General features: G+C 39.9%; 1 protein-coding gene across 1 annotated transcript; it reads left to right on the forward strand.

The window, feature by feature from the left end:
• Positions 1–202: 202 nt before the first annotated feature.
• On the forward strand, positions 203–22524 carry LOC144517133 (vesicle-associated membrane protein-associated protein B/C-like). Its single transcript, XM_078249013.1, has 6 exons — positions 203–453; positions 7775–7927; positions 16144–16247; positions 17889–17969; positions 19069–19248; positions 21178–22524. The coding sequence occupies exons 1-6, from the start codon at positions 396–398 to the stop codon at positions 21331–21333; spliced, it is 732 nt and encodes a 243-aa protein (XP_078105139.1). The 5' UTR covers positions 203–395; the 3' UTR covers positions 21334–22524.
• The last annotated feature ends 492 nt before the right edge of the window (positions 22525–23016 follow it).

Genomic DNA, 23016 nt, shown 5'->3' on the forward strand with positions numbered 1-23016 from the left:
CGTTCAGGCAGAGGGGGTGATAATTAGTAATCTTTGATGTTGGACTTTGTGGGCTGAAATAAAAACCTGCATATTTTATCGATGTCCTTTCACACTGGTTGAGGTGGTGGCCCCTCCATCCCTGGGTGCACCCTGGCATCACCCATCACCCTGGCGTCACCCTCCCCGCTGGGCGGCTATGCAGAGGCAGTGACGTCACCGGGCTGTTTCTCGCTCCCTTCCTGCTGCATCACAACAGCTCGAGTAGCAATAGTGACCGGGGGGACAGGATATTTCACAGCCAATTCATTGATAGAATAACTCCGTTGACGTTGCAGCACTCAACAACATCCTAACACGGGGGTAACGGACAGGAACTGGTTGCAGTGCGATAACAACGCTTCAGCTGTTGGGATATGGCCAGGCCGGAACAGGTTCTGCTCTTGGAGCCTCAGCACGAACTGAAATTCCGAGGTAAGAGGGGAGGGCCCGGCTTGGACGGGAGGGGGGAGCTGCATCTGCCAGCGGGGTTACGAGGGGGTGGGCAGGCCAGTGTTACGGTAACCAACCCGGGGAGAAGCGGTACTACACATTTTGACAATATTGCCCTCGTATGACAAGAATAAGAACGCTCTGAAAGGACGGCAGGTCAACTGACAGCTAGCTGGAGTAGCTTCCAACAGCTAGCCAGGCTAGCCAGGCCCTGTCACACATTTCTGCTGCAGCAACTGCCTTTAAAGCGGTTTACAAGTGCAACACACGAAACATATGTCCACTGGGGAATAGCAATCGTAATAAATATGTGAAAGCATAATTGCCTTTTAAATTAATAACCTTTTCATTGCACATATGCCACAAAATGCTTAGCAGGTCTAGCTAGCTATCATTATCTCGCTCTCTGATTGGCTGTCTCGCTCTATTGGCAAGCCAGCTGTCATTTAATAACTTGACAGCTCACAGGACGAAATAACTGGGCATCCTCTGCTACTTAACTAGCTATATGTCTGCAATGTTAGCAACGGTTCATCAACAAGCCCACCATCCCTCGTTAGGGCTTTACAATACTAATAGATATTTTAGTGAAGCTCGACATTTGGCTGCAGAATGTCACGTTGCTTTAGGCCCGAATAATGTTACATTTAAACACATGTGGCACCACTGTATCTGTATGGCAACAGATTATAGAGATCCTGCCACAGTTTGAAACATTGCACTTTGTACGAATAAGAAGCTAGTTCATAATTTTTTTTAATTGTTCAAAGAACAGCTTGCCTCAAAACATACACAGTCAAACTTTTACTCTAATCAGTAAAGGTTTGGAGAGATTAGCTGTTGGTCTCCCAAATACAATGTGGCCAGTGGTGTTTGGTTTAAGCACTCAAAAATCACACTTTAAAGAACCAGCAGAGCCGCAAAAAATACCACCGTTCACCCCAAAATCAACGGAGTTTCATTATACACTATAACTGATGAGCTCTCACACCAAAACTAATTTAATAGATCACACTATGGATAAGATGACAAGTTGGTTATACTGTGTTTTTACATTAACTGTCAGTTTAAAGTAGCATAATGCTAATGTTCAAATGTGCAGCTAAGGTGTTACCTTACCAATTTATGGTATTCACTTTGATTACAGTGTAATAGCACATTATACATGTATTCAACACGTTATATATAGTAACGAAGTTTCTGAGTTGTATCAGTAAATTGCATTAGCAATAACATATAACGAGGTGCCCTGATATTTGGAAAATAATGGACAAAGCAGAGGCGAGTAATGCCACAATACAGTTTCCTCCCCTAAGTTTGTAATTTTCTCTTGTCCACCACTGAAGACACCTCGAAGTGCATTATAGGCTAATGTACCACAGGCAAAAAAAAGAGAAGCTGTGTTCAAATCGTTCGACATTTGTAGTCAGTTTAACCTGTGGGTAGGTCTGTTTCACTAGTGAGAGTGTAGTAAAAACACTGGTGTTATTCTAGGGTCGGCGATATGGGCAAAATCTTCTATACCTATAAAGGTCATTTTATATCGCCATAATGATACATATCACAAACGATATAGCATGCTTTCTGTTAATTCAATAAATGAATAGTCTATATGAAACAACCACATGGTAAAGCCTATTTTTGTATACTCCTGTGTGATTTAAATACTTGACAAATGACAAGTACTAAGTATATTCTCCTTTTATTCAGAACTTTAGTGCAAAATGAAAATAACATGCGAGGATCAGAACGTAAAGCGTCGTCCGAATGATGTTAATATTGTCCCTGGTTTTTCGACATTGTGATAGAAACGATACAGAAAAATATATATACGATAGACATTTTTGTATTGTTTTAATGATATATATCTTCCTTGATCGATCGCCTTCTTCCAAGGACCTTATCTCATTATATCACGATATTTCCTCACGTACTGTATGTGAAATCGTGGGTTATGTAATTCAGTTGATGTTAAAGCTATAGTGCGTAGTTTCTGCCGCCCCCATGAGGAATTCAAAGTAATGACAACAACACTGTCAGCGCGTCCACATGACTTCCGTGATCGCGCACCACCCCCACCCCTCCTCTACGCAGTTGCTAGTAGCCAAGGAGAACACGGAGGATTAAAAAAAACATGATGGACTCTTCAGAGGAGGTCATTATCTTCACTCGAGCTTCTGCGCGGGAAAGTCACCGGACGACACAATCTTCTGAACATAGTCATACTGAGAAATACAGAGAGAGTTTTGTCTGTTCTGTCTATTTTTAAAAATCTTCTTAAAGCCCACCTCTTTTCTTTGGCTTTTAACACCAGATAGCGTGTTGATTTTATGTGTATACTTGCATATTTGTATTGTGTTTGTCATATTGTATTTTATTTATTCTACTTATTTATGTTTTATCTTTTTGTGCAGCACTTTGGAAACCTTGTGTTTATTAAAATTGTGCTATATAAATAAAGTGGATTGGATTGGATTGGATTTTGTGGAGCTGATAGTCTTAATTAGCTTTGTAGCAACTCATTTGGCAATGGCTTGAATGTAACGGACGTTCATTAATATCAAAAAGTTACGCACTAAAGCTTTAACCGCATTGATCTGTGTGGTAATGTAAATTTTGATTATAAAACCCAAACTGCAATTTTCAAACATTATAGATATTCCCTCAAGTATTTCAGTTAACATTTTCTGAGAAGTTTGAGTTCATGTGCTTGTTGTCAATTTACATAACATAATTGTGTATCACGAAATCTCAATATGTTTTCACAAAATCGATTCCATTGAAAGACGATAAATTATCATATTGAATTATCACCCAGCCCTATGTTATTCTATATTTTTCTTATTGTCAACAAATGGTGTGAAAAGACCCAAAAGGAACAATGTTAGTCTGTTTCTCAATACTTTTTCAACTTCCCTACCCTGTCTGTGGCTCTCTGCCTTAAGCCCATTATTTCTGAAGATCTAAATCTTTAAAACAGAAATAAAGGTCAGAAATATTAAGAATGTTGGGAGTATTTTCATCCGTAGATTAATACATTCGGTGCTCGTGAGGATTTATAGCACCAGAACGATATGTGATTGACTCAAAATAAACTAAGTTCATTGTACAAAGTAATACTGTAATACATACCATGCAATGTAAGGCTAATTTATATACTTTAGATAATTTGGGATTAAGCTATACCAGGTGTTGGCTAGACAGGCGATACATGTTAATAGCATTAATTTGTTGTTGGGTTTGGTCTTTTCGTGGGATTTGTAAAAAATAAGAATAAGAATACATAGAATATGGCCTTTTCCTTGGTTAGCTGTAGTTGAATATACCTTGCACACTGATTTATAACTGTGGTGAAATCAGACTGAAAGTATGTTTGAGGTGTTCCATCATATGATTTAAATGAACACATGCCAGCCAATCAGAAACAAGCAACATACACATATCAAGTGTGTAAGCATACACAAGGTATGTGCCTTCTCAGTATACTAGACAATAACAAATCACATGCCAATACTCAGGCTCAGAGTTCTATGTAGGCACGCATTGTGACATAGAGAGTAGGTTTGTTAGTAGCAGCTTGTTAGGCTTAGGCTCAGACCATCTGTGGTCCAAATTCAGTGTTAGGGACTGGACCTTTTTAATCAATTTTCATCTTTGTCAGGGATTATTATTAACACAGCTTTAAAGTAAACTGCTCCTCACTTTATCTGCTATTTATAAAATCTAAACTTGAAAGACGACAGCCTTATATATTAGCTCTTTATAATAGTTTTAAACTGCAGCTTGTCGTTTTTGTGAGTTGGATGCTATCCCGATAAACTTTCAGGAAGTAGTAGATCAGGTGTACAGTAGTCGGTGGCGTGAGTCCCTTTCATTAAAATACTTTAGAAGTCAAGCCAAGCTTGTGAGGGTCTGAGTTTCCTCTCTGTCTTTGCTCAAAAGGGAAGGGAAGTGTCAGTTGCTCTGGATGTTTGCTGAGCTGAAACTTTATCTTGAATCTGGTGTATGTGCTAATTCTGAAATAGCTCCATGTTGTCTCGCACAGTGAGTTTGCCTGTTACAACCGCGGAAGGTTTTGCTTACCATAATATCTTCTGTAGTGGCGTAATTTGTTATTTTGTTAGAAAACTAAACTTGATTTAAAAAAAACCTGGTTTGGCTGAGTTCTGGGTTGTAACAGTGGCTTAAAATCACATGTTAAAATGTTATTTAGATAACTAGAAGTTGGTAAACATTGGGTTCACTGTTAACACTTTTAAGAAGTCATGAGTTGAACTTTTCCTAAAAATATTTTCACAAAAAACATCACCAGACCATTAATGTCTCAAAACCTAACTAATGTCTACAGATATACTGGCGGGTCACTATCATGTGTATGATATGAACAGATCTTTATATGCAGCAGTGTTAACAAAAGACATTGGCCGCAAATACATTTGGACCTCTTTCGTAGACATAGAAAAATTTATATGTAATATTTGTTTTATATTTTTTTTAACGATACTGTAAAATTCCAAAATGAAAACTTAGTTTCCCTAAGTCTAGCCTAATTGATCTTACAGTAAGTGTGTGGTATTGGCACTGTATCTGTTACGTTTGGGAAGTCATACATACATTAGTCATGGCCCCTCACTTGACTATGAATTAGCTTTGCTGTCACTAGAGGTACTGGAAAAACACAGGAGTGACTAACGGTTGCCCATTAGCTATCTGGATACATTTTGCTATGTTCAAACGTAGTTTCCTGTCAATGAAGAAACTTTTGTCAGAAAATTCTGTCACAAAGATTTGTTGGAATTTGCAACTCCTCCAATATGTAATGTGCTGATAATATCAAGGAAGACTCATTGGACTCTTGGATTTCTCCAGGTCAGTGCATTAACCAGATTAGTTTTGGTACTGTACTTTTTACAGTGTTCATGCAAGAGCTCTCATATCCAACAGATTTTACATTTCTGTTAATGTCATTGCCACTAAAATGAAAAGAAAATTTCACACCAAAATGGAGATCGCTTGCTCTTGTGGCGGGTATTAAATGTGAGTGCAATAACTGTACCTCTGAATTTATCTGGTGCCTCTGGACCTCTGAATTGCTGCCCAGAATTGATAGAAAATTCTATTTTTTAGCAGTTACAATAGGTCTGGTGTTGTGCTCATTGATGGCTGTTTAAATAACCAAACCCAATAGGATCTTTAATTAAGAATGGGGATGCCTTCTTTCTGTGCCAAAGCCAGAAAAGCAGCAGCGAAAGACTAATAAAAGAATGCCTGAAAACGGAGTGTCAGTGACTGCAGTGTCAGTCACTGCTGATTAGTTAGATCAAAATAACACTTTCTCTAAAAACAGAAAACGGCTAACATTAACACAATGTCAGACTGAATGATGAAGTGAAAAGAAATTGGCACTCCAGTCTATTTATTAGGCTAATCTGAACCCACCTGTTAGCACTTACTGCAAACATTAAGGACTGATGCATTCAATCAATCCAGAGACTGCCAGCCTCATGTTTAGACTGAATGGGCAATATGTTACCTTCTGTATTTCTCTTTATTACTTCAACCTCAGACATTACTCAAGGTTCAGCATTACCTTGATCACTTTATAATTTCATAACCAATAGAAATTATTAGACCCTAATTGGACATAGAGCTGTTCACCCAGGCATTTTAATGAGATTAAGACCAAAGGGAAATGTGTCAACGTAGGCCTCTCTAGGTTTGGAAAATAATTAGACATTGACAAGTAAAATACAAGTAGTTGATACAATGATGCACAGTAATTACCATAAAAAGGTTATTGAGTTGACATGCCCTGTTAAAAAAAACACTGACAATGTATTGCTGCGGTCTGGATAGACAACTTACTTAACCTTTGATCACCTTTCAGATTTGGCACACTGTTATTTTGCTGTGGCTTTTTTGCATTATTGACAAATCTGTGCCACTTAATGCATCTGGCCTTGTGAGAGCTTTAGAGATATGTGACCTGCATCTAAAATGATAGCAGTATTTAGTTGAAGCCAAACTGCTTCAGCTATTCTGAGCATGGTAGTGCAGTAGTAGAGGCCTGTTTACACTTTAAAGGTTTTGGTAAATTGATACTGTAATTGTTTTTGTTAATCAAGAGGACAGACTAGACATCAGTAGTCAACATCAATCCAGAGAGCAATGTTAAACAAAAAAAATGCAGGTGGCTTAGTTTGCATCCTTGACATATTTACAATAATCCAGTTCTCACCAGGGTGTGTTACTGAGATGCTGTATTTTGGGTTTTAATGTGAGAAGCAGACTGGAATTATTTTTCTTGAGGACAACTCCCAGTTAAACGTATCAAAAGCCTGCATAGTTGAATTGGCAGTAAAACCCTGTTTATCTAAAATGTCAGGTCAAATAAGGAAAATATGCAGCAGAAGGACCAAATTGTGGACACTAAATTAAATTTGTTGTAATTAAAGTCACATCCGATTAGGCTGCGATAGACAACATTTAAGTGTGTTGACATACATGTCACATATTTTTAATTGGCTTTACCCACTGGTATTTCAGCCATCTCATTATTTTGAAAAAGCTTAGATTAACATCTTTTTGCTGTATGTGTATACAGCATAACGGTATTTCTTTTAGTAAAATCTGTGTTAAATATTTGGCAAACCTTCCTGAAATTTGGTTCTTTATTGTGAAAAGTGTTTCAATATGAATGGTACCATATATAACAATTTCACACATTTACTGAATCAAATAAAGCCCCCACTCTACATTCTAGCTAGCTGTGCGAGCTCTGTCTGCCTGAGCATGTTTTTATTTATTTATTCAAACTGGTGCTTTTTCTGCAGCACCGGATGATGGATTTGCATTTTGATGTGTTTTGATCAGTTGACTAAAAGACACTCATTTGCTTTGATTACGTCACTTTCTGACTGTTCAGCTTACACACATTACAAGCTTGTTTGAGGTCATATGCCAGTTTTATTTTGTACACGTGTCATTCTCTCCAACCATTTGGCATTCAAACAATTTAAGTGACGAATAGTATTTTAAAATGAATGTGTGTGTCTGTGGCCAACATCACAATTAAAATGGATCTCTGTCCAGTTTTAATCAATGTTTCTATGATTTGTTGCCATTTAATGTGAATTTACTAAGTTTTGTCTTTAATGATCCTTTTTACTTTTTTACTTCTGTTGAAATTAAGATTTCTGTCTCTGGAGGACATTGTATAATCTTAATAAAAAGAATCTACAGATTTTTTTCCTGAACTACCCAAAACAGAGTTTTTAAGTGTCATTATCTTCCCTCTTTACAGGTCCATTCTCAGACGTGGTCACCACAAATCTCAAGCTCTCCAACCCTACAGACAGGAATGTGTGTTTCAAGGTGAAGACGACAGCGCCGCGTCGGTACTGTGTGCGGCCAAACAGTGGAATCATCGATGCGGGCACCTCAATCAACGTCTCAGGTAATGATTGAGGAAGTGGGACTGAGCAGGGCCCATTAAAGTTATAAATATTGCAGCAGCCCTGGTTCGGATCCGACCTGCGGCCCATTGCTGCCTGTCTTCCCCGCTCTCTCTCCCCCCCCTTTCCTGTCTATCTGATATTACTATCGGGCTGGGTACTTTGCAGTGGCCCGGGTTCGGATCCGACCTGCGGCCCTTTGCTGCGAGTCATCCCCTCTCTCTCCCCCCTGTCCTATCTGTCTATACCAGTGTTGTAGTCGAGTCACCAACTGTCGAGTCTCGAGTCCCCAGTGTCCGAGTCCAAGTCCGAGTCACCAAAGAAGAGTCAGAGTCGAGTCACCATTACCAGTGTTCGAGTCCAAGTCGAGTCATCAAGGTTGAGTCTGTGTTATATTTCAAGACTGCCTACATTTCTCCACTCTGGCACCTTTTAAAGAGCTGATATAATTATAAAAGAGGGTCTACATTAAACAAAAATGACACCACTGTCACGATTGCAAAGGGAGTTCATTTACTGACTTTTTTTCTGATACACAGCATATTTTTTTTTAAATTGATTACATATACACTTTGACGTGGATGTTTGGTATTGTAGATCCTTTGTTGCCCATCGTGGAAAAATGATGTAAGAGCACTCTGAGTCTTACCTGAAGCAGCTGGTGTCAAATGTGATGAGACGGAGGCACAGTATTGTTGGTACCTAGCGGGAAAAAGGATATACACTTATAAATACATTTTTGGACCATCAGTCAACTGTTCCAGGGCTGGGCATGTTTTTTTTATAAGTAACTTTAACACTGTGATACAGAAATAAACTCAGCAAAAAAGAAACATCCCTTTTTCAGGACACTGTATTTTTAAGATACTTTTGTAAAAATCAAAATAACTTTAGAGCTCTTCATTGTAAAGGGTTTAAACAATGTTGCCGTGTCCAACTGAGTATGTGTGGCTGTGAGGAAAAAGCGCGAGAAAAAAGAGATTGCAAAGACGATATAAAGCAAGTTAACAGTTAATAAAACGACAAGCTTCTTCTGTTTATTATCATATGCATTAGTCAATTATACGTTTTCTTTGTGATGCAGGTTCTATCACAGCACAAAACATATTGGGGTGTTTGAGAGTTTTTTTTAAGTGTCTCACTGAATCCAGAATTCAATCCAGTCAGCTATTGAGTGATTTACTATTACTAGTAGTTACTTTTAACAATACAACTGTGTTATGAATACAAAACTTTAGGAAGTGTAATGTTTTCTATTTTGAAATACATTTTCTATTGCTCAATAAATTATCAGTTATGATGAATATACAGCAGTGGTGTAACGAACACTGCGGTTCGGCACGCATGTGAACCTCGAATTAACTGGAAAGTAGGCTATAACCACCATACTGTGAAATAGAGTTTTACTGCAGTCATTAAGCTGTTAAATTGAAATAACTAGAACTTTAAAACAGCGCTCGGTGTCAAGCAAGGGTGGTGCGCGCCGCCAAGGATGACGTTATCGCTTTCCTCCGAGTTGTCTCCACCACTCTCTCCATAAGAAAACACAGCCAGCACAGAGCGGTTTACCGCGGCGCAGATTATGTAAAAGGGGTGCAGTTTACAAGGATAGCAATGCCGATATAGCGTACGCAACTGTGATTAAACATGTCAAAACCCCACACAGACAACGCTTGGTTGCGGGCTTATAAAACAGCGAAGTGGAATAAGCTAAAGCTAACGTTAGCCAATGGAAAGCATTTCACTTGCTTTTCTAGGTGCAGCCGTGACAGGTGTCTGTTAAAGTTTGAAGTTGTGCCAGTCTTTTCCTCAATTGTGCGATTACACACACAACATTTAGCGCTGCTCTTTCCAGCTTTGGATGTAAAATCTGTGTAGGCGAACTTCACGATCCAGGGCCCATTTCTCTGCATTTCCAAATGTGAATATGAGTCTCTTTCCGACCAAGTAGTTACAGGAACGTATTTCTAGGGACAGTCCACTTCTAAACAGGTAGCTACTCTCCCCCAAAACAGGTTTTCAATTTGCATTCGCACTGGCCAAGTGGCCATATAACTGGTAATCACACACAATACAAAGCATCACAAAAAGTGTTGATTTGATGCCCATTCAATTAGCCAGTGCTTATGTAGACCTTTTTGAGAAGTGTAAGTGTGGCTGTGAGGAAAAAAAGTGATCCCGGCCAAAACAGGAAAAAGTGTAACATCTAAATATAACATTTTTATAACGTATTAAGTCAGGAACTTCATCCGAGTCGAGTCTCATTATATATATCCTCGAGTCTCGAGTCCTCAGTCCAAGTCGAGTCACGAGTCCAGACAATAGATTCTCGAGTCAGACTCGAGTCCGAGTCCAGGACTCAAGTACTCCATCACTGCTCTATACTATCTAATAAAAATAATCTTTATTATTATTAAATTAAAGCCTACTTTTAACATGTAGCTGCTACTGTGCTTGTGAGACCAAGGCAAACAAATATTTCTCTAGTATCCTGAATGGGTTTGCTCTTTTTACATAAACACACACCAGACCTCTCCCTTTACCCAGTATTCCCCAATCCTCTCACTCCTGTCCCGCCTGGCTGGCCTCATTCCCAGTCATGCACTATGAGGGAGACAGGTACAGGCTAGTGTTTCCACACAGTGCCACCTCTGCCATTTAGAGCCACAGAATCATTTTACAACCTTCCCTATCTGATGTCAACAACTGCTAACTGTGTCACCGGGGCTTGGCAGTCAGCAGTAGGTGACAAAACAGCACAGTCCTTTCTCTGTCAGTTGCCTTCATTTTTCACCCTCATTAGGCTGAGAAAGGTCACAGATTTGAGTCCCAAAAGGAGATTGCTTTTATGAGAATGTAGTCACTATATGCAAACATATAGGCATGGTCTGTAACCTCTTTCTGTCCAGTCTGTCTTCATGGAGAATTCAGAAAGTGGTATACTTAACAGGATAACAAGCGGTTGTGGGTAGGGATGGGTACTGTTAGTCCGATCATTGGTATCACAGAGCCCTGCACCCCTGACTGAGCTTTGTTGCACATAATAGGGCGGGACAAAATACACCTTTATAAATGGTTGTGCTCCAAATATAGTTGGCTTAGGTTTCCACTACATTATAATTTAACATGCAAAACGGCACATCTAGAATCAAGAGCTCTGTGTAGACCTTCCTGGTCTTAAAAGCTAAATTACAGTTGTTTGATAAAAATCTGAGTTCTGAGTGAAACAAACACTGCTTTGTTGTCATGCCAATATTACTAAACTTAGCACAAAAAGTAAGGAAATTTGTGTTTGGTAGATTATTTCTCTGTGTTAACAATGCTTTTTGGCAATAAATCTTATACTGTTGGAAAGCCTGTTTAGAACATGCATTTGTGGGATGAGCAGCAGCGCTGAGTATGTGGGTTGCGCCCATGAAAAATTTGCCAAATCTTCTCCATTGGTGGAGGCAGTGTGATGGTGTGGGGCGGCATCTCCCTCAATGGAAAAACGAGGCTTGTCATCATTGGAGGCAATCTCAATGCAGAGAGATATAGAGATGAGATTCTGCAACCAGTGGCAATCCCATATCTCCAAGATGACAACGCTTGCCCCCACAGGGCGGGGTTTATCAGAGACTACCTCCAGAATGTGGGAGTGGAGAGGATGGAATGGCCTGCCAGCAGTCCTGACCTCAACCCCATTGAACACTTGTGGGATCAGCTTGGGCGTGCTGTTCGTGCCAGAGTGACCAACACAACCACGTTGGCTGACTTGCGACAAATGCTGGTTGAAGAATAGGATGCCATCCCACAGCAGTGTGTGACCAGGCTGGTGACCAGCATGAGGAGGAGGTGCCAGGCTGTTGTGGCTGTGTATGGTTCTTCCACACGCTACTGAGGATCCTGTTTGTGAAATGAATAAATTGTTAAATTGCCAATATGTCTTGTTACTTCAAACTTCAATCATCCAATCCGCCAAACACCAAACGAGTCAATGGCAGAATAAGCTGTTTGGCATTGGCAGAGAAGATTTGGCAAATTTTTCATGGGCGCAACCCACATACTCAGCGCTGCTGCTCATCCCACAAATGCATGTTCCTTTCAAATGGGGCACCATTTGAAAGGGAACTAAACAGGCTTTCCACGGTATAAGATTTATTGCCAAAAAGCATTGTTACAACAGAGAAAATCTACCAAACACAAATTTCCTTACTTTTTGTGCTAAGTTTAATAAAAATGTTGTTGTGTAAAGATATTCTGAAAGCACAAATAGTCATTCCCAAAATAACATCACACAGTATAGGCAAATATTGTTCTATTAAGTTTTTCCTCTCTCTCTCTCTCTCTCTCTCTCGCTCTCTCTAAAAGAAGATTGCATAGGATCTGTAACTTGTTGCAGTCCAGTTTGTCTCGTATTTCTTGCCTGTAATTTTTAACAAAAGCTACATGGCACGACTTGCATTGGGGCGAAAGGGAATAGTCTGCCACAGGATACCTACAAACCCTGAGATGTGTCATTTGCTGGCTCAGCTGAGGATACACACTGTGCTTTTGAAGCTAAACCCAGCTGTAACTGTATATGTTCAACGTAGCCATGACCACAGGAATGTTGCTGAGGTTGATTGGTGTTATGTAGCAGCATCCAGTGGAAAAATATGTGGCGTGAAAAATCCTTGTGTTCACAAATATCGAGCTTCTTCTGGGAATATGTCAGAAGTTTGTCTGACATGCTCCGGACTTTTAACAGAGACAGCAAGAAAAATATCAATTCTTTTGTTTCATGTTAATGAATCAGCTTCATAAGCTTGCCATTGCACTCATTTCTAGTGGACCTTTTGTTATGACAGGGCAAGAAAAGCATCCTCCGGTCTTAATTGACATCCATATTCATAAACCATTTCTGCTAATATGCTACACTCCGCTCCCAATATTTTAAAGCCACATTTACAATTTACCCACCAACTAAATTTCAATAACAGAACCTAACCTCTAAGTGGTAGCTGATTCCTTTGAAAGTGTGGTGGATTAAATGCTGTTGACTCCTGAGTTATTTCCCACTCTGAAATAGATTTGCTGGTGTATAGTCTGTATTTTTTCCTTTTGAATTATATTGAATTAGATGGACCCATGAGAGCACAATCAGAACTGTGAGATCCTGCTACCGTGAGATGCCTGAGTATGAATATGTTTTATGAAAGTTAGGTCTTAAGTCCTGGTGAGTTTTCCCTCCAGGCCTGTATCTTAACGAGGCTGTTTGACTTCACTCTCTTTCTTATTCCCACGCTATATTGTCTCGCTAGGTTTCCTGATCTTTGACCAGGTTTTTTTGAGTTTAGTAAAATTGAACAAAGTAGACAGGGAGCTCCCTTTTTTTTTTTTTTACGAGTAAGGCTTCTCTGAATTGGTGTGAAAAGGTCACTCTTACAGTTCGGGGTGTAACAATGAGCCGTATGGTATCATGGTTCATATCTCGTTTCGTGGCACATTGTGTCATAACGTTCAAAGTGAACTTTCCTCGTATCTAGTTTTGAATTGGTTAATGTGTGCAGGGTTTTGGTCATTAAAGCTTCAGTGCGTAATTCTTTGATATTGATGAACTTCTGTTACATTCAAGCCATTGCCAGATGAGTTGCTACAAAGCTAATTAAGACGATTAGCTCCACACAACTCTCTCTGTATTCCTCAGTATGGCTATGTTCAGAAGATTGTGTCATCCGGTGACTTTCCTGCGCAGAAACTCTAGTGAAGATGATTACCGCTTCTGAAGAGTCCATCGTGTTTTTTTAATCCTCCTTGGCTACTAGCAACTGCATAGAGGAGGGGGGGGGGGGGGGGGGGGCGTTGCGCGATCACGGAAGGCTGTATCATGTGGACGTGCCGACCGTTTTGTTGTCATTGCTTAGAATTCCCCTTGGGGGCAACAGAAACTACGCACTATAGCTTTAATCTGAGACATTTATCTTTGTTGGCATATTCTTTCTTTTTGTTATATTGTCAAACACCGTTTATGCTTTCTGCTTTGCTGCTGAGAATTCACGATAAATAGTTCAGGGTAATGAAATTAAGTCTCAAGTTTTATGCTTTTATTGAAACAGAATGACATAATATTTTGAAACTGGAAAGGTAAGTCACATTATTTTTCCTGTATCAGGGACATATTACATCATGACACCATGCTTTTGTATGGGATTGAGCCATACATTTCTTCACACCCAAAGCTATAGCGAAGAGCTGAAACAGTTAGTTTATTAATCAATTAACGAGTTAGTCGATTAACAAAAAAGTGCCAAAACTTGTCGTGCTAGCTTCTTAAATGTGATGCGTTGCTGCTTTTCTCAGTTTTTATATCCTTGCAAATGGAATACATTTTTTTTTTTTTACTGTTGTTTTTTACTGGATACTCATTTTAACTATTTTCTAACATTTCAGAGACAAAAAAAAAAGAAGCATTTTTTAATGAAAAATGATCATTAGTTTCAGCCGTACAATAGAGAATCTTGCTTGAATCTTGGTATCGTGCATACCCTGTATTAATTATATTCTGTATTGTGTGGCCATTATGAAAGAACCGTAACCATGGGTGGACTTTAAGGTAAATAGTTAGTGGTTATTCTGTTGTGAATATTATGTCTCACAGGACACAATTAATTAGTGACAGGAAAGGAAAGTTTTCTTACCTCCCTCCCTCACCACTCTAATAGTTCCATTCATCATCAACAAGCAGGCAGGCGATTACTGTCCTGCTTGACCGTGTTAAACACAATTAGCCTCTGTGCGTTTTATAAATGATTGCCCAGTGTGAAGCAAGAATACTAAATCAAGCCATTAGCAGAAGTAGCTTTTTGTAAAGGTGTGTTTAAAGGCTGCCAATCAAAGATGATTTCAATCACTTTTTCCCCTCCTGTGGCTGTGCTTTTTCCAACTCAGGCTTTGGCTCAGGACCTTTTTCATGTGATTCACTGTTGCTCAAAGAACTTACATGCCTTCCTGCCTCTGTTCTCTAGTACTGTCCCCTTGGACCTGAGGTAGATGGCCGTGCAAATTGGGTCTGACTGAAACAGGACATTCTCAATCTGTTCATGCCGTCTGTTTCTGGTTTGCAATATTGAACTGCCCTGATTGCTGTAATGGTGCACTACATCTCTGAGGTTTTCCACTCAAGGGAAAATTGGCATGTGCCATATATGAAAACCATCGTGATAGCTACACTGGCTTTGAATTAGGAGGTCATTTGTTTCTAATGAAAGCAAAAGAATCACGCAGGCATTGTAGACATAGTTGGCACTGATGTCAAAATATGCCTTTCAATTACACCCTTGTTTAAAAAGTCGAAGGAGAAAAAGATTACCCATCAATAGCCATTTTCATCCCCTCTGCACTTCCACCCTTAACTTGAATACTGACATAAGAAAGTGATCATTGTAAATCATCGTTACAACTTTAAAATACCTTCTCAGTCATTGGAATGACATCAAATAACACACCACTGACTAAGAGGACTGATGTGGTGATGGGTTGAAGTTGTATTCCAACCCAACACCTGCTTTTTGTTAGAGCGATATGTAAGAAAGGAAAAGACAGGGTTGGAAGCTGTTAGAAAGATTACCCCCCTGGGGTATTTGTATAGCCGTCGGTGTTTCGCTGCTATGGTAACACAAACTTAGAAATAAATCATCTACACCACTTTTTCCGAGCAGCAGGGGCAAGCCCAGAGCTTTAAAGACGTGGCGGACCTAGTTTACTGTTTGACAAATCCGGGCGTATTTGATACTCACTAATTCCTCTTTAATCCGAGGAGTGGACACATAGTTGAGAAAGAGAGTGAGATGGAAAGTTGCTGACAAAGACAAGTACCAGCTTAGTCACTTGAGTTTGTTACGTATTATGGAGCGGCAGATTTGACCCACAAATCATATTATGTTCCTGCCTGTCTGCCGCAGTTTGAATGATACTAACAAGACACTTTGTTTGACACTTTCTCCGAAGTCTCCTGAGGATGGGAAGTGAGGATGATGTTTTACAATGAGGGTAATGAAACTGAGGGAGTCATAACAAAACAAAACGACTATTATAATCATGTGGGGGCTTCCTGTTCACACTGTGGGTGCTGGGGTGCAACTGTTAACTTATCAGCCCCATTTCTCTCTCCCCATGTTTCCTGTTAATCTATGAAAAACAGTAGTGACTTTATGGTAGTAGTATCATATGTGACCTCAACTGTCATTTTGTATTTCAGTTATGCTGCAGCCTTTTGACTACGATCCCAATGAGAAGAGCAAACACAAGTTCATGGTCCAGTCCGTGCTAGCACCTCCTGACATGACCGACATGGAGGGAGTGGTGAGTGTATTTTCTTCCTAAAATCATTTTTCATCATCAGTATGTTTTTAGCCGCTCCAGTCTTTGCAAATGCTTTTAAAACAAAATGATTTGCACACAGATGTAACACAGTCACTCATACAGCAGACACTGCGATCAACTCAGCAAATCCGTCCATTGAATTTAACTGTAAGGACAGAGGCCGTCGATCTCCAACTCTCAGCCTGGATGAGAGGCTGTGTCTCAGTGCTGACACAGCAATATAAAACACAATGAACACAGTTTAGTCCTAGCAGGGTGTGTGGTCCCTAACTCATCTTTGCGATCACTGGCCATCATGCATACAATAAATTATAATCATGCCAACAAGTGATTTGAGAGTTTGGTATGATACTGTGACCAGACTGATCTCACAAAGTGGCGTATGTATGACATGCCAATTCGTATGCCGTTTTTGCGTGTTATAAAGACGCATAATCGTTTTTTAGCGTGTTTAATCAACGCCGTTTGGCCTCCATTGACCTACATTACATGTGAATTATCACTGTTCAATACGATCACCCTGATTTTTTTGATGGTTCTAAAGATTATCTTGCCAGATTTTCCTGTGAGAGGTGTGTTACGAGTGTTTTTTTACATCCCCGATCTGCCCTGAAGTCCACCATGGGTGCACCGATTTCAAATCGCAAATATTAAACATGTTCACTATTTACGATCTGATATCCTGTTGTATGTGGGAAACGAGGACGCAGTCTAGTCTTGTTTTACCCAGTCGGGCTTCTGTGGTACGGAGCTCATACCGCTGATCAGCGGTTCACGAAGGGAGAGAGAGGGTGGAGGAGACGGGGAGTGCCAACAGACGGCTACAGTGCAAACACAGCATTAGTTAGCTCCACGGTTAACTCACACTCACCGGCTTCTGGGGGAGAACGGTGCTCATCATTAACCGGTAATCAGCGTTATCAGCGGGTAACCTCCATATGAGCACCGATCTCCCACTGAAGCCCAGTCCAGGCAGTGCGGTTCATCGCCATGTTTGTATACTCTAAGTTACGTTTTTGAGATTCGGGACTCTGGTTGTTTGTTAATGGAATCTGTGTGTGGTGTGCTGTTCTGGCCAAATCGTTGCTCTTCACACTCTATGGGAACAAACTGTTAAATCTATCTTTACATGTCATTATGTGTGGGCTCTCTCCCATTTTCAACATCTGTTAAGATTTGAAAAATCTTTAAAAGTTGACCTGTACACACTTTAGTGTTGAAGAGATGAAGTGGGTCTATCTATCCTGATCTGTAGACTTTCTGCACATCTAAAAAGTGTTTGTCAAACTGAATTTACAATATTCTGTAATCCAGAATCTAAATTCATGTTTTTTTTAAATTACAAAAAATAATTGGTGAATGCTGGCAGAATGCATAAAATGAGGAGTTCAGTCTTCCCATGGGTGTTCTTAGATTAAAAAAAGCCATGTTGGTTATAATAATATTTGCAATATTGTATTTACTGGAGCCAGACAGTACCTATTATTAAAATCCCTAAATAAAGGGTTATCTGTGCTTGCTGTCCTCCTGTCATTATCAGCAGCCAGTTGCAAATGATCCCTTTTCCATGATTTAATAATAATGTGTCGATACACTTTTTCTTTATTTGTGTCTCTCCAGTGGAAGGAGGCTAAGCCAGATGAGCTGATGGACTCCAAGCTGAGGTGTGTTTTTGACATGCCAGTGGAGAACGAAAAAACGGTAAGCAGACATTGTTACTCCGCTTCTCTCTTTGCCTCACTACCACAGTTTAAGATGTCACTACAGATCGGTTTTCAAAGACACTTCAGGGAATAATGTGTCACATTGCTTCCTTATATTTTTTTCAAAATCACACTAACTTCACCTCAGCAGCAGTGCCACAATGTATTTCGTAATTATTGGTATGTCGGTCATGATCTATAATGCTGCTTGTTTTCACCAAACGCAACAAATTGATGCCTTTTTATTGCTACTTTCTGTACAGTGTAACATTTGTTTACTTGCTAATATTTGTCTTGAGGAGGGGCTGCATTATTTATGGGGAGATGATGTTTATTCCCCATCTCTTTACTGCTCTGCTGTATCTGCCTTCTCTTTCTCTATCCTATCCCATCTCTTTTCTTCATCTCTCCTCTTCTTTTTGCACTCTTTATACTGTCCTAACTTCTTTGCTTTCTTTTTCTCATTGTCACTTTTTTTTTATCCTGTTTATGTTGTTTCAAAATGTTAAGCATTAATCTTCAGCCCTTTCTCCATCTTTTCCCACTTTCCTCCACCTCTCTCTCCCCTCACTCTCAGACATCCACAGCCCTTTAGAGAGCCATTTTGTTCATCCTCAAATGCAGTTTTTTAATGTTGTGATTCTTCTCAGACCCCACACAGCTGTAGAGACATTATCTGGTCATGATATGAGCCAAGCCTACTGGTTTTTGTGAACACAAGGAGGGAAAAGGACCCGTGGTGGTTGTTTTCAATTCATTTTGAGCTGTGTGATACATACACATGGCTCCCAGTCAGCACTGTGCACCACAGAGTCCATTAGATGAACATAATGCTGATAGAAACCAGCTTGATCCACTTATGAAAGGCACCCCAGGGTGAACTCTCCCACAAACCTGAAGATAGGCAGCTTGAAAAGAGTACAGTATATATACTATACTGTATGTATACTGTATATGAAAATCTGCACGTCTCCAAATATGAACATAAATGTACCCGTGCCAGCCAAGTCATCGGTCAGAATCACCATGGAAACATTGTAGCAGCAAATAGACAACTTATTGCATTATAACTTGTCGCCCTGTTAACCCACTTACAGCATGACATGGAGTCCAACAAGATGATGTCGTCCAGCTTGCTGAAGTCAGACTCCTCCACGCTGCCTGCGAAGTCAATGAGCTCCACCCTTGATGATGGGGAGGTAAAGAAAATCATGGAGGAATGTAAGAGGCTGCAGATGGAGGCTCAGAGGCTACGGGAAGAAAACAAACAGATCAGGGTGAGTGAGATGACTCAAGGACCGCAGTCAGTCAGTTTTTTTTACACAAGTATCGCTGTAGTCTCGGTCTCACATCTGGTTAGCAGAGGTAGTAAACTTTTGATGATTCAAGTCCAGCTGATCAATACGAACTTCATATGGATGCAGACTCTGTCAGGTAGAACGTGAACTGGTGATTATCAAATAATTTTTTTTCTCTTTTCCCAACTTTGAAACTTGGTGGTTGGCTTAATAACTGCAAAGCAAACCTATGATGTAATCAATCAATAAATCAATCACCTGCTGAGCTGAATCAGGCAGATCCTGACATGTCTCATGGAGGATGACAGTTTAAACAGTTGCCTCACTCATCGCCTTTTTTGTATGATGTATAAGCATAATATTATATTTTATAAAAGCGTAATAATTCAGATTTTGCTATTGAAGTTAGTAACAAAAAAAACAACACTGAAAACAACCATTGAATCTATTTATTGGTCATTTGCATAACATGGAACATACTAGATATAAGAGACTGTATGAATCAACACATCCAATGGTCAATCACTATCGATCAGTGTCGATCATCTTTATTATCAATCAGTCTGATGATTATTTTTTTGATTAATTACCTAATCATTTGGTCCATTAAATATGAGAAAATAGTGAAAAATGCTTAATGTAATTTCCCAGAGAAGTTGAGACATTTAAATATGTTGTTTCATTCAGCCAACAGTCCAAAACCCAAATATATTTAGTTTACAATCATAGAAGTCCAAGAAAACACTTTAGAAGACAAAAACAGTGATTTTTTTTTTGGCATTTCTACTTTAAAAAACAATTATGATTACTTCAAGATCTATCAAGATTGTAGCTGATTGATTTCCTTTCGACCAACTAATCGATTATTCGACTTATCGTTTCGTTATCGAATGCGTTCTGTGCGTTGAATCTTGTTACACGCGGTGTACGTGGTTTAAACAACCAATCTATCTTCAGGCTTAAATCAGAGACAGAGAGAACGTTTTATTCAACTGACTGAGCAAAGAAAGCTCCGCTTCATCTTAATCATCAAAATTAGCAGATGACATCACTGAACATCCAAAGTCACATTTGGTTATTTATTTCTTTACTGATTGATGTTCACAATCAAGATTAGCAAATTAAGTGGAAATTTGATTCACACAAAGCGGTGGTTCCAAATGACGTTGTGGTGTCCCTCCACCCTTTGCTATATTTCTTTGAATAGAGACAGTAACTCAAGATTGAGGTTTGCGTTAAGTGCAACTGCTCAGATCCATAATCAGTGGCAGACCTCAGATTTTGCAAATCAATGAGTTCGCCATCAATCACAACAATCAGTGAGGTAAGGTTTTAAAATTGGGTTTTGTTAAGGTTTGGTTGGAAATGACTACACACACACACACACACACACACACACACACACACACACACACACACACACACACACACACACACACACACACACACACACACACACACACACACACACTCACTCACAGAGACGGCTAAGAGAAAGTCAAACACCACCACCTCCTCCCCTTTAGGTTCTTGCCAGAGGCAGAACGACTGTTGGCTGCTCCTGCGGCTGAGATTAAACTAACAGAGAGCCCCCCCCACCCGCTGCTGGGAAATTAAGTGTGTTAAAGCCTGGCGCCTTCTGCGGTCCTCAGGGGATTGGGTCAGATGAAGATTTAAGCAGATCCTATTTCTTTGAGCTTGTAAATAAATTCTGTCTTATATTATTGACTGATTGACAAGCTGTCCATTTTATTTCTCTTCTCCACTTCTTCATTCCCTTTCTTTATTTCACTCTCCCCCCACCACCACCACCATCACCCTTCTTCCTCTTCCCACACGCTTCCTTTATTGCTTTGTTTCTTTCATCATTTCTCAATTATTTTTTCTGCCCCCCCCCTCCCCTTTCAGGAGGATGATGGTCTGCGGATGAGGAAGAGTAACGTGATGTCATCTCAGCACTCATCCATTGGCATGAAGAAAGATGAGGGGTTGAGCGCCCGCACGATGCTCCTCATCGTGCTCTTCTTTGTGGTGGGCGTCATCGTGGGCAAGTTGGTCTTGTAGATGGCAGCGAATTTCGGTCGGCCGCAGCATGCTTTCAGGGGGATGAAAACAAACACAGGATTTTGGATTTTGGATCAGAGATGCCATATCCGCTGGGTGGGGGGGTGGTACTAGTTTTGATTCAGTCTCATTTATGTAAAAAAATTTCAAAGGTAATGTATGAGAAAATAAAGAGGAAAAAAAACGATTCATCATCTTATCAACAAACCTACTGTTACAGGTCTTGCCTCTACGTAATCATCACATAATCATTCTGGCCCTCTTTCCCAAAGTTTTCTGTATACAATGGCTGGTTCTGTGGGGTGGGGGACAATGGAAACATGATTTAATGCTAGTGATCCAGACCAATTTTCTAACACCGGCGAGGTAGTGTTGGTGCGACTGAGTCAGTTTGCAATTGTGTGAATGTCATTTTAGTGTATTGTTTCTTTTTCCTAATGACGGAGGCCAGAGTATATGTATATGTAACCCCCCCACTGTACAGTATATCCAGGTGTTCCTTCCAGCTAAACCCCCTATTAAGGAGGGGATTTACCAGAGAGATGATTCACACAGTCGGGGTTACACACAGGGCTATCAAACTGACTGCTGCATTCAGAGGCTTTGTAAAACCGGCTTGTCTTTGATTGTAGAACAACCTCTATCAGTGTATGAAACACTATACCATAGGTATTTCCTTTCCTCGTGTTGTTTTTATTTTCACTCTACCTTATTCGCGTCACCTGTCACTCAGTGCTCACCACGTTCCCAGTTGTCAGAGGGGGATGTTTGATTGCATGCGTTCACACACAGAGTGTTGCATCTGGACTTTTGAATCTAATTTAATTGCTTTTATAACGGTGATTATAATATGTCATTTGGTTGTAGGTTTGCACAACTACATTTTCAGATTTTCTTTTTCTTTCTCTCTTTTGTGTTTTGCTGCAATTTTATGATTTAAAGTCATTTTGTTGTTGTTAAAGGTTGAAGCATTTAGAAATATAGCAGCTACCAGAAATGAGCTCCATATTTGTAGGATTAGATCATTTTTGTAAATGTCATCCAGATGAAAGGCTTGCCTTGTGACCTATTTGGGCAAGTTATTCTCAGGCCGAGATTGAGATATATATACAGCACATTAACACACACACACACACACACACACACACACACACACACACACACACACACACACACACACACACACACACACACACACACACACACATACACACAAAGCATGCATACATATAGTGAAAAACCACAAATAGACAGGAGTTGCATGTAAAGGCGACTGGCTATGTGTTTCCCTTACAACAGCAACAACACCAAGGTTCCTGTTACAGTGTCCCCACAAAGCGACCTTGGTTTTTTCCGACTCTTTTTTTTTTTTTTCTCATATTTTCCTACTGAGCCATACATTTGTTGAAGTTCTGTTTTGTTTGAGGCAAATGTATGTCAGAGATCAACTGAGTGTTTCAAGCTGCCGGCTCCAGCTCTCCGCTGCTGGTGAGTTTTGTTGGTGGTTTTTTTTCCCCTCCACTGCAGGCCTGTGTTCAGTTTTTTGTGTTTGTTCAGCATTTATCCGTTGCTTATTAATGTTATAGCCTCACTGCATTTGAAGTCGTGTTAATTTTTAATGCACTAAGATTAAGAGTGTCTCTCCTTTAATCTTCCTGCTGCATACAACAGTTGTTTTTCTTT

Source organism: Sander vitreus, chromosome 4, assembly GCF_031162955.1.
Source record: "Sander vitreus isolate 19-12246 chromosome 4, sanVit1, whole genome shotgun sequence".
NCBI classification, from domain to species: domain Eukaryota; kingdom Metazoa; phylum Chordata; class Actinopteri; order Perciformes; family Percidae; genus Sander; species Sander vitreus.

What these genes read in the sequence shown, in the direction of transcription:
- LOC144517133 (XM_078249013.1), top strand. Translation starts at nt 396, where the DNA reads ATGGCCAGGCCGGAACAGGTTCTGCTCTTGGAGCCTCAGCACGAACTG. An exon ending in TGACCGACATGGAGGGAGTG is followed by an intron (nt 16,248 to 17,888) that starts GTGAGTGTATTT and finishes GTGTCTCTCCAG; the next exon opens with TGGAAGGAGGCTAAGCCAGA. An exon ending in CAGTGGAGAACGAAAAAACG is followed by an intron (nt 17,970 to 19,068) that starts GTAAGCAGACAT and finishes ACCCACTTACAG; the next exon opens with CATGACATGGAGTCCAACAA.